The 14,938-nt window shown below is 41.2% G+C and overlaps 1 protein-coding gene across 2 annotated transcripts in view; it reads left to right on the top strand.

Moving 5' to 3' along the window:
* Positions 1–14,938, top strand: part of itga4 (integrin alpha 4) — a 37,926-nt gene that overhangs the window by 16,676 nt on the left and 6,312 nt on the right. The window contains exons 14-22 of one of the 2 annotated variants that reach the window (XM_036959125.1): positions 205–359; positions 1,211–1,365; positions 7,849–8,001; positions 8,482–8,558; positions 11,151–11,304; positions 11,489–11,584; positions 12,697–12,773; positions 14,559–14,648; positions 14,757–14,844. In XM_036959125.1, the coding sequence (XP_036815020.1) occupies positions 205–359; positions 1,211–1,365; positions 7,849–8,001; positions 8,482–8,558; positions 11,151–11,304; positions 11,489–11,584; positions 12,697–12,773; positions 14,559–14,648; positions 14,757–14,844 (1,045 nt within the window). Of the gene's footprint in view, positions 1–204; positions 360–1,210; positions 1,366–7,848; positions 8,002–8,481; positions 8,559–11,150; positions 11,305–11,485; positions 11,585–12,696; positions 12,774–14,558; positions 14,649–14,756; positions 14,845–14,938 lie in introns of both variants that reach the window. The other variant, XM_036959124.1, reaches the window with a different exon arrangement.

Raw genomic sequence — 14,938 nt, 5'->3', positions numbered from 1 at the left:
CACCTGTTCTGGTGCTATTTTAGGCCTTCTGTGTTTTTTGGCCTCCTGGCCCATAGAGCCACCATGTTGTAGATGTCCATGCGCATTTCGCTACACCCACAATACCATCTGCTAAACACGCGTATGTGACCAATAAAATTTGATTTGGTTACTGTGTTTATGTGTTGTTATTTATGTTGATATGTTGTCGTTGCCCTCCAACAGGACACGTCCGGTGGTAGTGGTTGAGGCCTCCATGCTCCTGCCTGTCAGTGTGAACCGCTCTGTAGCGCTATGTTCTGACAACGGTCTTCCTGCTGTCTGCATCAATGTGACAGTCTGCTTCAGGGTCCGCGCTCGACGCTACAACGGACTCATAGGTGAGCAGACCCTCTCTCTGTGCCCCTGGCTCCCGCTTAGCCCTGCACTGCGAAAACAACCTGTCTATTTGCACTGTGTTAATCGTTACGTCAGTGAAGGTTATATACACAGCAGTGGCACTAACAAACAAACGGCAGTTTTGGTTCTAGTGTGTGTACTTAATAGTGACCAAAAACTAATTTCACACCCGTGCTATAGTACTGCAAGCATAATTATGCTACTAGTTTGTATGTGTAAAATGGTATAATGTACAATGTCTAGTCTCCTGTGTCTCTTAGGAAATAGTGATTAAAACCTCTGCCCTGGACTGGTTGACAGAAAACACTGTTGTGTCCGAGACAACCCTTTTCTGTTTCCTTATCTCTGTCAGTCTCTCCATATTATCACTAGTCCCTGAGGCCTGGGGCAGTTGGTCCATTATGTTAACCCAACCTGAAAAGAATGCAGAGCATTCCTTTGGTGAAAGTGTCCGTTACAGCAAGAAGGCTCTGGCACAGCCCTGTCCTGATAGATAAACTGGGGGTGGGGTTGGGGTTGAGTCTGGGACTGGGGCTGGGGTTGAGTCTGGAACTGGGGCTGGGGTTGAGTCTGGGACTGGGGTTGGGGTTGAGTCTGGGACTGGGGTTGGGGTTGAGTCTGGGACTGGGGCTGGGGTTGAGTATGGTTGGGGTTGAGTCTGGGACTGGGGCCAAGGTTGATGCTGGGGCCAAGGTTGATGCGGGGGTGAGGTTGGTTCTAGGTCTATGTATGTTTGTGGCCCTGGTTTATACGAACTCTGGGTGCTCTCTGAAACTAAATACCGTTACCTTCTTCCCTCCCTCCCTCCCTTAATTCCCCCTCTCTCACATAGAACTGCAGTATAACCTGACAGCCGACACTCACCACAAGGAGTCTTTCCCCTCCCGCTTCCATTTCCACGGCAACGGGACGTCCAACGTTACGACAGGGCAAGTCAAGGCCAGACACGACCAGCTGACCTGCATCACCCACCAGGCCTTCATGAGGGTGAGTCAGATGTCAGGGTTTAGAGTTCAAAGGTTAGGGGTCGAGAGGTCAACAGCTGTAACCACTGATAGGTGTTTCCAGGTCTTCCTTAGTAAAGAGGTCTTCAGATCTCAATTGGACTTCCTATATAAATAATAATTTCAAAGTGGAAGTATGTTTTTAGAAATGTTAACAAATTAATTTAAAATGAAAAGCTGAAATGTCTTTGAATGACTACCCTATCTCTGTAAGGTCCCGCAGTCAAGTAGTGAATTTCAAGCACAGATTCAACCACAAAGACCAGGGAAGTTTTCCATTGCCTCATATCAAAGTACACTGATTGGTAGATTGGTAAAAAAAATACTTTGAATATCCCCTTGATTATGGTGCAGTTATTAATTACACTTTGTATGGTGTATCAATACACACTACAAAGATACAGACCTTCCGAACTGAGTTGCCGGAGTGAAAGAAAACCAGGGAAAACCAGGGATTTCACCATGAGGCCAATGGGGATTTTAAATCAATTATGGAGTTTAATGGCTGTGATAAGAGACAACTGAGGATGGATCGACAACATTCTAGTTACACCAAAATACTAACCTAAACATGCATTCTGTTTAAAAATATTTTTTTGTCCTGAATACAAACTGTTTTATTTGTGGCAAATCCAACACACACATCAGTAGGTTGGGGAGTTTTTCAGGATAAAAAGAAAAGGAATATAGCTAAGCACAGGTAAAATCCTAGAGGAAAACCTGGTTAAGTCTGCTCTCCTATAGCAGACTGTGGAGCTGCAAAGCTCCACAGCGGAGATTGGAGTATCTGTCCATAGGACCACTTTAAGCCGTACACTCCACAGAGGTGGGCTTTACAGAAGAGTGGCCAGAAAAAAGCTATTGCTTAAATAAAAAAATAAGCCAATACATTTGGTGTTTGCCAAGGAAAACGCTATGTCTAGCTCTCATCCCTCTGAGAATACGTTTTTCATCGGCAGTGATTGGGAAACTGGTCAGAATTGAAGGAATGATGGATGGCGCTATATACAGGAAAATTCTTGAGGGAAACCTGTTTCATTCTTCCAGAGATTTGAGACTGGGACGGAGGTTCACCTTCCAGCAGGACAATGACCCTAAACATACTGCTAAAGCAGCACCTCAGTGCTTTAAGGGGAAATATTTACAGTTGAAGTCGGAAATTTACATACACTTAGGTTGTAGTCATTAAAACTCGTTTTTCATCCACTCCACAGATTTCTTGTTAACAAACTATAGTTTTGGCAAGTCGGTTAGGACATCTACTTTGTGCATGACACAAGTAATTTTTCAACAATTTTTTACAGAGATTATTTCACTTATAATTCACTGTATCCCAATTCCAGTGGGTCAGAAGTTTACATACACAAAGTTGACTGTACCTTTAAACAGCTTGGAAAGTTCAAGAAAAATATTTAATGGCTTTAGAAGCTTCTGATAGGCTAATTGACATCATTTGAGTCAATTGGAGGTGTACCTATGGATGTATTTCAAGACCTACCTTCAAACTCGGTGCCTCTTCGCTTGACATTATGGGAAAATCTAAAGAAATCAGCCAAGACCTCAGAAAAACAATTCATGAACAAAACAATTCATCCTTGGGAGTAATTTCCAAATGCCTCAAGGTATCTCATTCATCTGTACAAACAATAGTACGCAAGTATAAACAACATGGGACCACGCAGCCGTCATACCACTCAGGAAGGAGACGTGTTCTGTCTCTGGTGCGAAAAGTGCAAATCAATCCCAGAACAACAGCAAAGGACCATGTGAAGATGCTGGAGGAGTCTTATATCGACATAACCAAGTCTTATATTGACATAACCTGAAAGGCCGCTCAGCAAGGAAGAAGACACTGCTCCAAAACCGCCATAAAAAAGCCAGACTATGGTTTGCAACTGCACTTGGAGGTAGGGACAACGATCGTACTTTTTGGAGAAATGTCCTCTGGTCTGATGAAACAAAAATAGAACTGTTTGGCCATAATGACCATCGTTATGTTTGGAGGAAAAAGGGGATTCTTGCAAGCCGAAGAACACCATCCCAACCGTGAAGCATGGGGGTGGTGGAATCATGTTGTGGGGATGCTTTGCTGCAGGAGGAACTGGTACACTTCACAAAAAAAGATGGCATCATGAGGCAGAAAAATTATGTGGATATGTTGAAGCAAAATTTCAAGACATCAGTCAGGAAGTTAAAGCTTGGTCACAAATGGCTCTTCCAAATGGACAATGACCCCAAGCATACTTCCAAACTTGTGGCAAAATGGCTTAAGGACAACAAAGTCAAGGTATTAGAGTGGCCATCACAACGCCCTGACCTCAATCCCATAAATGATTTGTGGGCAGAACTGAAAAAGCATGTGCGAGCAAGGAGGCCTACAAACCTGCCTCAGTTACACAAGCTCTGTCAGGAGGAATGGGCCAAAATTCACCCAACTTATTATGGGGAAGCTTGTGGAAACATTTGACCCAAATTAAACAATGTAAAGGCAAATACGAATTGAGTACATGTAAACTTCTGACCCACTGGGAATGTGATGAAAGAAATAAAAGCTGAAAAAATCATTCTCTCTAATATTATTCTGACATTTCACATTCTTAAAATATAGTGGTGATCCTAACTGACCTAAGACAGGGCATTTTTACTCTGATTAAATGTCAGGAATGGTGAAAAACTGATTTGAAATGTAGTTGGCTAAGGTGTATGTAAACTTCCGTCTTTAACTGTAAATGTATTGGAATGGCCTAGTCAAGTCCCAGACCTCAAACCAGTTGAGAATCTGTGGTATGACTTAAAGATTACTGTACACCCGCGGAACCCATCCAACTTGAAGGAGCTGGAGCAGTTTTGCCTTGAAGAATGGGCAAAAATCCCAGTGGCTAGATGTGCCACGCTTATAGAGACATACCCCAAGAGACTTGCAGCTGTAATTGCTGCAAAAGGTGGCTCTACAAAGTATTGACTTTGGGGGAGTGAATCGTTATGCACGCTCAAGTTTTCTGTTTTGGGGGTTTATTTCTTGTTTGTTTCACAATTAAAAATATTTTTCATCTTCAAAGTGGTAGGTATGTTGTGTAAATTAAATGATACCAAACCCCCCCAAAATCTAGGCAACAAAATTGGAAAAATGCCAAGGGGGGTGAATACTTTCGCAAGCCACTGTAGTAACCAAAAAAGTGTTTTTTAAATATATATATTTGAGATTCTTCAAAGTAGCTACCCTTTGCCTTGATGACAGCCTTGCACACTCTTGGCATTCTCTCAACCAGCTTCATGAGGAATGCTTTTTCAAAAGTCCCACTCATGCTAAGCACTTGTTGGTTGCTTTTCCTTCACTCTGCAGTCCAACTCATCCTAAACCATCTCAATTGGGTTGAGGTCAGGTGATTGTGGAGGCCAGGTCATCTGATACAGCACTCCATCACTCTCCTTGGTCAAATAGCCCTTACACAGCCTGGATGTGTTTTGGGTCATTGTCCTGTTGAAAAACAAATGATAGTCCAACTAAGCGCAAACCAGATGGGATGGCGTATTGCTGCAGAATGCCTTGAATTCCAAATAAATCAGTGTTACTGACAGTGTTACCAGCAAAGCACCCCCACACCATCACACCTCCTCCATGTTTCATGGTGGGAACCAGACATGTGGAGATCATCCGTTCATCTACTCTGCGTCTCACAAAGACACTGGTTGGTACCAAAAATCTCAAATTTGGACTCATCAGACTAATGGACAGATTTCCAATAGTCTAATGTCCATTGCTTGTGTTTCTTGGACCAAGCAAGTCTCTTCTTCTTATTGGTGTCCTTTAGTAGTTGTTTCTTTGCAACAATTCGACCATGGAGGCCTGATTCACGCAGTCTCCTCTGAACAGTTGGTGTTGAGATGTGTCTGTTACTTGATCTCTGTGAAGCGTTTATTTGGGCTGCAATTTCTGAGGTGCAATTTACTCTAATGGACCTATCCTCTGCAGCAGAGGTAACTCTGGGTCTTCCTTTCCTGTGGCGATCCTCATGAGAGCCAGTTTCACCATAGCGCTTGATGGTTTTTGCAACTGCACTTGAAGAAACTTTCCAAGTTCTTGAAATTTTCCCTATTAAACTGACCTTCATGTCTTAAAGTAATGATGGACTGTTGTTTCTCTTTGCTTATTTGAGCTATTATTGCCATAATATGAATGTGGTCTTTTACCAAATAGGGCTATTTAAAAATGACAAATAAATATTTCACCTTTATTTAACCAGGTAGGCTAGTTGAGACCAAGTTCTAATTTACAACTGCGACCTGGCAAAGATAAAGCAAAGCAGTGCGACACAAACAACAACACAGAGTTACACATGGAGTAAAACAAACATACAGTCAATAACACAATAGAAAAGTGTATATGAGGTAAGATAAGGGAGGTTAGGCAATAAATAGGCCATAGCTGTACTATTGTTTTCTTTTTATTTTTTTTCTTTCCTTTTTTTATTCCACTTTGACATTACTGAGTATTTTGTGTAAGTTGTTGACAAAAAATGACAATTCAATCTATTGTAACCCCACCTTGTATCACAACAAAATGTGGAAAAAGTCAAGGTGTGTGAATCTTTTTGAAGGCACTGTATATGTCACCAAGCAGCGACTCATTCAGTCTAGGCCTGATAAAGAAGAGCTAATAAGTTTGAGTTTATTTTTATTTTTACAGGTACAGTGCACATAAATCAACGCTGCAGTAAAAGTGCCGGTTTTAGCCAGCCGGCTAATTTCCAAAGATAAGATCCCTAAGTCCCTAAGATAAGATGTATGCATGGTGACATTGGGAAGTTCCAAATGACATATCACTTTACATGGGAGGGAACATGGTGATCTGAATGGTAATAAAATAGGGACTGGGTCTAGTAGGGAGGATTTAGTGTGTGTGTAGGATTAGGGAAAGGGGGATACCTAGTTCAACTGAAATGTGTCTTCCGCATTTAACCCAACCCCTCTGAATCAGAGAGGTGCGGGGGGCTGCCTTAATCGACATCCACGTCATTGGCGACCAGGGAAGAGTGGGTTAACTGCCTTGCTCAAGGGGAGAACAACATATTTTTACATAGTCAGCTCCTACCCGCCAGGCTACATGCCGCCCCAGTGTGAATGCGTGTATGTGTAATGTTCCAGGTGTTTGGTGGGGCCCCTCCTGACTCTCCCCCCATTCTCTCTTCTAATCAGGGCCATCTAAGTTAGCTCATGTTTAAACCCACTCACTAATTAATGGAGGACTCTCAAGTCTCTCTTTGAGCTGAACCATACTGGCTTTTTCTTATGAATAGCTAGAGATGGAGTTATTGGAGACCATAAACCAGTGTCATTATCTGTCAGAGGAAATCAAAATGTGTGTGTGTGCGTGAGTGTTTGTGTGACTATACATTTGATGTATTTTTAAAGTTTAATGAATGGGTCATGTCAGTAATGAATGTTATAAACAGCAGATGTGGTAGTAGGATAGTACAGGGGACTGGTAGGAGAATGTGGCTATGACTGAAAGGTTGCTGGATCGAATCCCCGAGCTGACAAGGTAAAAATGGGTCATTCTGCCCCTGAACAAGGCAGTTAACCCACTGTTCCCCGGTAGGTTGTCATTGTAAATAATAATTTGTTCTTAACTGACTTGCCTTGTTAAATAAAAATACTGTCTCCGGGGCTTTTCTGTCTTACTCTCACACATCCTCCTCATACTGTATGCATCTTAAAGGTTTGATATAGAGTCATTCTTATGTAATGGTTAGATGTGTTTTAGGTTTATTTTGACACTCACATACTGTACAGTACACATGAGTCCGTATGTATGATCAGCGCTGTGTTGCCAAAATCCTGTATGTTAATGAATGGGCTCTGGTGGTTTTACATTAAGAGAGAACACCACCATACAGTTACTCAGTTTGTGGTTAAACTAAACCTCAGAGTGGAGAAAGCTGTGCATGCATGGCTAATGAAACACTGGTTTTTAGCTACTATGTCTGCTCACTGATAAAAGAAGAGAGAGTGGGACATAAGAGCCATTCTAGTGTCTTGTTCTATAGATACCATGCTTTATTTGACAGTGTATTCAATAATTCAGTCGTATAAATGTTTAGCAGTTCTCTTTCTGTTTCATAACATTGTAACTTAGAATATTTTGCAACAATTTAGCAGCAACAGCTAAAAATATATATATTTTGTCTTGAATAAAAACTGTATCTCAGAATGTCCCTTGAGCTAAAGGCAGGTGTGGCAGAGGAGAGCAGAGGCTCCTTGGGACATCTGCAGTGGGACATCTGCAGCTCTTTCAGTGGGACAGAGCACAGGACACTGTAACATTGTGCCAGAGCACAGACAGGACCCCACAAGAACTTACTCAAGAACAGTCAATTAGCACAGTCGGGCCAGAAGCTCCCCTCTACCCAAGGTTGTATGTACAGTAAATTAAAAATGCCATTCTCTGTATGTCTTTCCTTTTTAGAAAGATGTCCGGGATATCTTCACGCCCATCCATTTTGAGGCGACGTACGCCCTCAGACAGCACCCTGTCCATACCTGGGGATTCAGAATATTCCCAGCCCTGAAACCCATCCTGCAGCAGAGAGGGGGGCACAGCAACCTGGTAGCCAATAAGGTGAGTCCCTTACATCTATCCACTCATATCGATGCATGGTTAGGAGAATAGGACCAATTTTTTTGACACAAATTTAGCTTAGTCCTGGAATTAAAAATCATACTCAATGGGAATTTCCCTGCATTGAAATTGTTCTTTAGTCCGGGTACTAGGCTTAATCTATGTCCGGGGAACCGATGCTACACTCTTAGAAAAAAACTAACTATGTAGAACCTAAACGGTTCCAGGTTAAATCATTTTGGGTTCCTTGTAGAATCCTTTCTACAGAGTGTGTTATATGGAACCCAAAAAGGTTCTACCTGGAACCAAAAAGGGTTCTCCTATGGGGACAGCCGAAGAATCCCTTTGGAAGCCTTTTTTCTAAGAGTGTAGAGTTCTCCACTTACATCCATGTATGGTAGTTACTGTATATTAGAAGATACATCACTGTATTTTCAGTGACGGCATCATCATCATCTAACAGTAACCTTCCTTCTCCAGACTGAGTTTGCTCGGTACTGTTCATTGGCCAACTGTTCAACCAATCTGCAGGTCTCTGCATACCTGGTCTTACCACAGTAAGTAGCATTTAGCATAAATGTTCAACTAGAATATGTTGGTGTTTTCTTTGTAATACAATCTTTTGTCTTGACCTTTTACTTTCTATTTCTTATCTCTGTGGACAAAACTGAGCTATTGAAGGTTTACTTTACAAATTAATTATAGCATCCCGAAACAAATGATATTTGTGTGGAAAACAACCTTCATAGGATTAGATCAGGTGTTGACTGTGGTGCCCATGATGTCAATACTCTCCAGTTCACGTCATTAAGGGGGGATTGTTGTACATGTTTATTCATGGTCACATTTCCCCTTAAACACTTAACTGCCAGGCTAATTTCTGTTACGGTCAGGCTAATAGAGTATCTGATTATTCATGACGCAGAGGTGTGTGTGTGTGTGTGTCTACCTTGCTAAGTTAGATGAGAAACATCAGACTTGTGAGCCCCTCATTGTTTGTGTCATGGAAACATACGCACGCACATATACACCCCCCCCCCCCCCCCCCCCCCCCACACACACACACCTTCAGACCCACTTACCCACAAAGCAGCAAATTCTTCAACATGGACATTAGTCATTTTAAAACACCTATTCCCTCCCCATACTGGAGACACAGTGCTTTGTTGAAAAGCTGAGTATGCATAGCCTCTTCCCCTAACAATACAGCTTGTCTAGGACTACGTCCCAAATGGTACCCTAATCCCTACATAGTGCACTACTTTTATAAATGTAGTGCACTTCGTAGGGAATAGGGTGTCATTTGAGATGCTTGTCTCGGTGCCAGGTCAGTTCCCCTCCTAAGGTGTATAGTGACTAAGTCCTTGCTGTAAACCAGGGAATCCACAGGACTGCATAACAGGTACATTCTGATGTTTCCGTGACAGTGACTGTTTAGTCTGGTCTCCCCTGAATCCATGATTCTGGCACTTTATGGAAAGTTGTATGATTTAAGTCAATCAAAATATGAAATAAGATGTTATTTTTTTGTATGACTAAAGTCAATTCAAGTAAAGCAATACCACACCGATGGATGGGATTCGTTGGGGTTATAGCACAGATGTGCTGTAGTCACAGGTACAGTACAAGTCAAAAGTTTGGACATTTCTACATTGTAGAATAATAGTGAAGACATCAAAAATATGAAATAACACATGGAATCATGTAGTAACCAAAAAAGTGTTAAACAAATCAAAATATATTTTAGATTCTTCAAAGTAGCCACCCTTTGCCTTGATGACAGCTTTGCACACTCTTGGCATTCTCTCAATCAGCTTCACATGGAATGCTTTTCCAACAGTCGTGAAGGAGTTCCCACATATGCTGAGCACTTGTTGGCTGCTTTTCTTCACTCTGCAGTCCAACTCATCCCAAAACATCTCAATTGGGTTGACGGTCAAGCGATTGTGGAGGCCAGGTCATCTGATGCAGCACTCCATTACTCTCCTTATTGGTCAAATAGCTCTTACACAGCCTGGAGGTGTGTTGGGTCATTGTCCTGTTGAAAAACAAATGATAGTCCCACTAAGCACAAGCCAGATGGGATGGCGTATCGCTGTGCTTTGCTGCTGTGGTAACCATGCTGGTTAAGTGTGCCTTGAATTCTAAATAAATCACAGACAGTGTCACCAGCAAAGCATCATCACACCTCCTCCTCCATGCTTCATGGTGGAAACCACACATGCAAGGATTATCTGTTCATCTACTCTGAGTCTTACAAAGACATTGCAGTTGGAACCAAAAATCTCAAATTTGGACTCATCAGACCAAAGGACAGATTTCCACTAGTCTAATGTCCATTGCTCGTGTTTTTTGGTCCAACAAGTCTCTTCTTCTAATTGGTGTCCTTTAGTAGTGGTTTCTTTGCAGCAATTCAACCATGAAGGCCTGATTCACGCAGTCTCCTCTGAACAGTTGGTGTTGAGATGTGTCTGTTACTTGAACTCTGTGAAGCATTTATTTGGGCTGCAATTTCTGAGGCTGGTCTAATGAATTTATCCTCTGCAGCAGAGGTAACTCTGGGTCTTCCTGTCCTGTGGCGGTCCTCATGGGAGCCAGTTTCAATATAGTGCTTGATGGTTTTTGTGACTGCACTTGAAGAAACTGTCAAAGTTCTTTAAAAAAAAATTGCTAGTCAAGAACACATTCTTATTTACAATGACAGCCTACCAGGGAACAGTGGGTTAATTGCCTTGTTCAGGGGCAGAACGACAGATTTTTACCTTGTCAGCTCGGGGATTCAATCCAGCAACCTTTCAGTTACTGACCCAACACTCTAACCACTGGGCTACCTGAAGCTGGTTGAGAGAACGCCAAGAGTGTGCAAAGCTGTCATCAAGGCATATGGTGGCTACTTTGAAGAATCTAAAATATAAATATATTTTGATTTGTTTAATGCTTTTTTGGTTACTACATAATTCCATGTGTTATTTCATCGTTTTGATGTCTTCACTATTATTCTACAATGTAGAAAATAGAAAAAATAAAGAGAAACCCTGGAATGACTAGGTGTGTCCAAACATTTGACTGGTACTGTATGAGGCGACAGCCTTCCAGTTTTATACATAGGGCCCTATTCAATCCAGCCCCTAAGACTGTTAATCTTGCAGGAAACACAACAACATACAGTACTTTGCATTGGGCAATGGGAAGACCATCATGTTGAACACAACCCTGGTGAACGCTGGAGATGATGCCTTCCTCCCCAGGCTCCAGTTACGCTTCCCCTCCAACCTGCACTACATCAAAGTGCTTGATGCAGTAGTACGTGTTTGATTTATTGATTACTCAGAGTAGCAGTTATTACATTCCTCACATAATCACCAATGTAATTTAGACGATGTGGCACTGCAATTCTAAGAAACACACAAAATCATGTGAATCTATGCGCTCCTGGATTGTAATAAATTACACACACAATTCCATTATCTGTTATTATTTTCAGAAGGAGAAGTATGTGAGCTGTGACATTTCAGAGGAGAACAAGACAATAGTAGGAATGGATTGTAGTGTTGGGAACCTGTACTTCAGCTCTGGAGCCAAGGTACTGTAGGCACAACACTCAAACTTACTCCAACCTTACTCTAATGTTACTCTAGCCTTATCCCAACCTTACTCTAATTTTACTCCAGCCTTACTCTGCGACTTCAGCCTTACTATTTCACTCCAGCCTAACTCTACTGTTACTCCAACCTTACTCTAATGTTACTCCAACTGTACTCTGTTACTTCAGCCTTACTCTGTCACTCCAGTCTTACTTTAATGTTACTCCGGCCTTACTCTAATGTGACTCCGGCCATACTCTAATGTGACTCCAGCCTTACTATAATGCTACTCTAACATTATTCCAACCTTACTCTGTTACTCTAATATTACTCTAAGGTTACTCCAGAATTACTCAAACTTTACTTCCATGTTACTCCAATTTTACTCTATTAATCTGGGTCTGGATACTTTAACTAATTACCCCACTGGGCACAGACATAAATTCAACGTCATGGATGGGTAGGTTACTTTCTTAATGTAATCCATTACAGTTACTAGTTACCTGTCTAAAATTGTAACAAGTAACATAACTTTTGGATGACACAAACTCAGTAACGTAATCTGATTACTTTTAGTTACTTTTGGATTACCTTCCCTTAAAATGCATTAGAAAAAGACAAAAAGGACCCATCAAATGCATTTAGTGTGTCATCATAGTGGTCTCTCGATCAGGAGCTAAAACAATTTTTATTGCACCTTTTTTAAATCTGAATTGAATGTCATTGAGAAAAACAGAAAGGTGTCTTAATGTATTTTTTTCAAACATCCTTTCTGAATTTAAAAGTAATCCAAGAAGCAATCAACTAGTTTTTCTGTAATCTGATTACGATATTTTTTGCTGGTAATGTAACTGACTGATTACAGTTACATTCACACAAAAAATCTGATTGCCCTGTTCAATGTCTATTCCTTGTTGGTTCAACGTAAATTTACTGAAATGGCGTGGAAACAATGTTGATTCAACCAGTGTGTGCCCAGTGGGTATCCAGACCCATATCTTCTGTTTGCTGCCAATGCTGCTTCTGTTTTAAAGGCAGCGTTTTATAAACTGCTGTTTAAGAGGGTAATATCTTACTTTCTATCTAATCAGAATTTCTGTATTTTCTGCAGGTGAACATCAGCTTTCTGTTGGATGTAAACCAGAGTAGCAGTGCTGGTGACATTAGCATATCCATCAACACTTTTGGGTAAGTACAGACCCATAAAGGAAAGATGGATGCCCACACACTGAATGCGCCTGCAGTGTTATTGAGTGCAATGTTTTGACCCTAGGTCTTTGTCATAACCTTTATTTTGACTTTTGCAGGTAACTGGATCTGCTTATACTACTTCTGACCTTAGCACAGATCCCCCTAACCCACGAACGCAATCGTTCTCCAAAATACATTCAATAATCGAATGGCACGTTTTTTAAACTGACGTCCTGTTACACCATCGGTGACGTCTTGTCAGCCTTATCAAACCAAACCGACGGATCGTAAAACAGCCCAATGTGACACTGAGTGGACAAAACATTAGGAACACCCGTTCTTTCCATTACATAGACTGACCAGATGAATCCAGGTGAAAGCTGTCGAGGAATGAGGTATGGTAGTAGGTGCCATTGGGTTTTTCATGCTCAACAGTTTCCTGTGTGTATCAAGAATGGTCCACCACATTCAGCCAATTTCAGCTAATGTTTTGTACACGCAGTGTATGTGTTTGTTCTGTTGCTAGGGGGAACAGGAAACACAGTCCCAGGTACCTGAATTATTCAAATCAGAGGGTGCTGCAGGTTCCCTCTCTTGGTTTCCTCCTGTAGTTGTTACATTGTTGTATAGTTGAGAAGTACATCCGGCGGCCCCTGTTTTGTCGTTTGGGTAAAGAAAAGCTTTGTAATGTTTGACAGTTTCAGAACACTCTAAAACACTCCATGTTCATATCTGGTAACACTTAACTGGAGACATTCCTTGCTCAGAGTTTTGTTCAGAGAATGTCAAATTTTTCTAACAGCTGGAACAGCTTTTCCTGCAATCTAGAGCCATGATCGTTATGCCTAGTTCGATGTAAAAAATATGTATATTTTTTCTGCATACGTTGTCGAAGCATACTTCTTTCCCTGTTCAATTGTAATTTTAATTAATGAGGCACATTGATTATTTAAGAACCTTTATGCCGTAGGGGTTTAGTACAACTGCTACATTGGTACATAGTACCCAATCATTAATAAAGCAATTGTATTATTTTCTAAAGTCTAGCAACCTTGCCAGCAGGCATGTCAGCTAAGATAGACTAGCTACTCTAACTTGATTGGTAGCTAGTTATGAGGTTGGGACATTTTTGTGTTATTATCTATTTAGTATTTATTTATTCATCAAGAAGGAATCAATATCCTACATAGCTTGATCAAATTAATTTACAAACACCTCCTGCGAGTCCTGCCTATCACCGGCAGCTAAAATCAAATCAAACGCTGTGTGTGACTCTCTCTCTCTCCTCTTCCACTGGCAATACGGTCTGCATACATATCTTTGCTCGATAGTGCACCTTGGAAGGAACCACTTACTGGGGGGGTACTCTTTGCCTGGTCCAGTCAGTGTGCCCCCTCCACAAAATACCACTGACAAATCCTTTTAGCAATAATTATGAAGCTTAGTCGTTACTTTAACATCTGAACATTTTAAAAACAGGACAAATCTGAGGGGGCACGTGCCCTTGTGCCCGTATGGGCATGACACCTCTGAAAACCATCTTCAAGTGTCATGTAATGCTTGAAGATATGCTTTGGCCTCTCACTCTGAGAAACAGTAGCAATGTGAAGTTCTGCAACGTCTGATGTTTGGAACTTCTTTGGCTTTGAGTTGAATTCCTTTAACAGTATAACGGCATTGGCTGTGCTTAAATGTTTTGTTTTCAATATATCAAATTGATTAATATGAAATGGAATCTAAATAGATCATTTCTTGTTTTTTTTCTGACATGGTCTTTTCCAGAGACAATTCTGAAAATGAGGATCTTCTGCATGACAACTCAGCCACTCTGATGTTACCGTTGAGATATGGCGTGGATGTCAGTGTCCATGGGTAAGACATTTATTTACAGTAACAAAGACAGTTCCTCGCTCTTCAATGACAGTATATATAAACATTTCTTATTGTACTTCATAAGCTAATTACTGATCTCCCTTGCAGGTTTGTGACTCCAACATCCTTTGTATTTGGTGACCAGGAGCCTACTCCAATTGATTGCTACACAGAGACATTCAACTACACTTACAAGGTATGTACCATAGGAATACAATATAACATTGTTTTCTAACAGAAACTGATGTGATCATTACAGCCTAGTTTGAGTATTTGAATGACTGACTGCT

This window comes from Oncorhynchus mykiss, chromosome 22 (genome assembly GCF_013265735.2).
Source record: "Oncorhynchus mykiss isolate Arlee chromosome 22, USDA_OmykA_1.1, whole genome shotgun sequence".
Lineage (NCBI taxonomy): Eukaryota > Metazoa > Chordata > Actinopteri > Salmoniformes > Salmonidae > Oncorhynchus > Oncorhynchus mykiss.
Note: the sequence above shows the minus strand (reverse complement) of the source record. Positions and strands in the feature narration are given on the sequence as shown.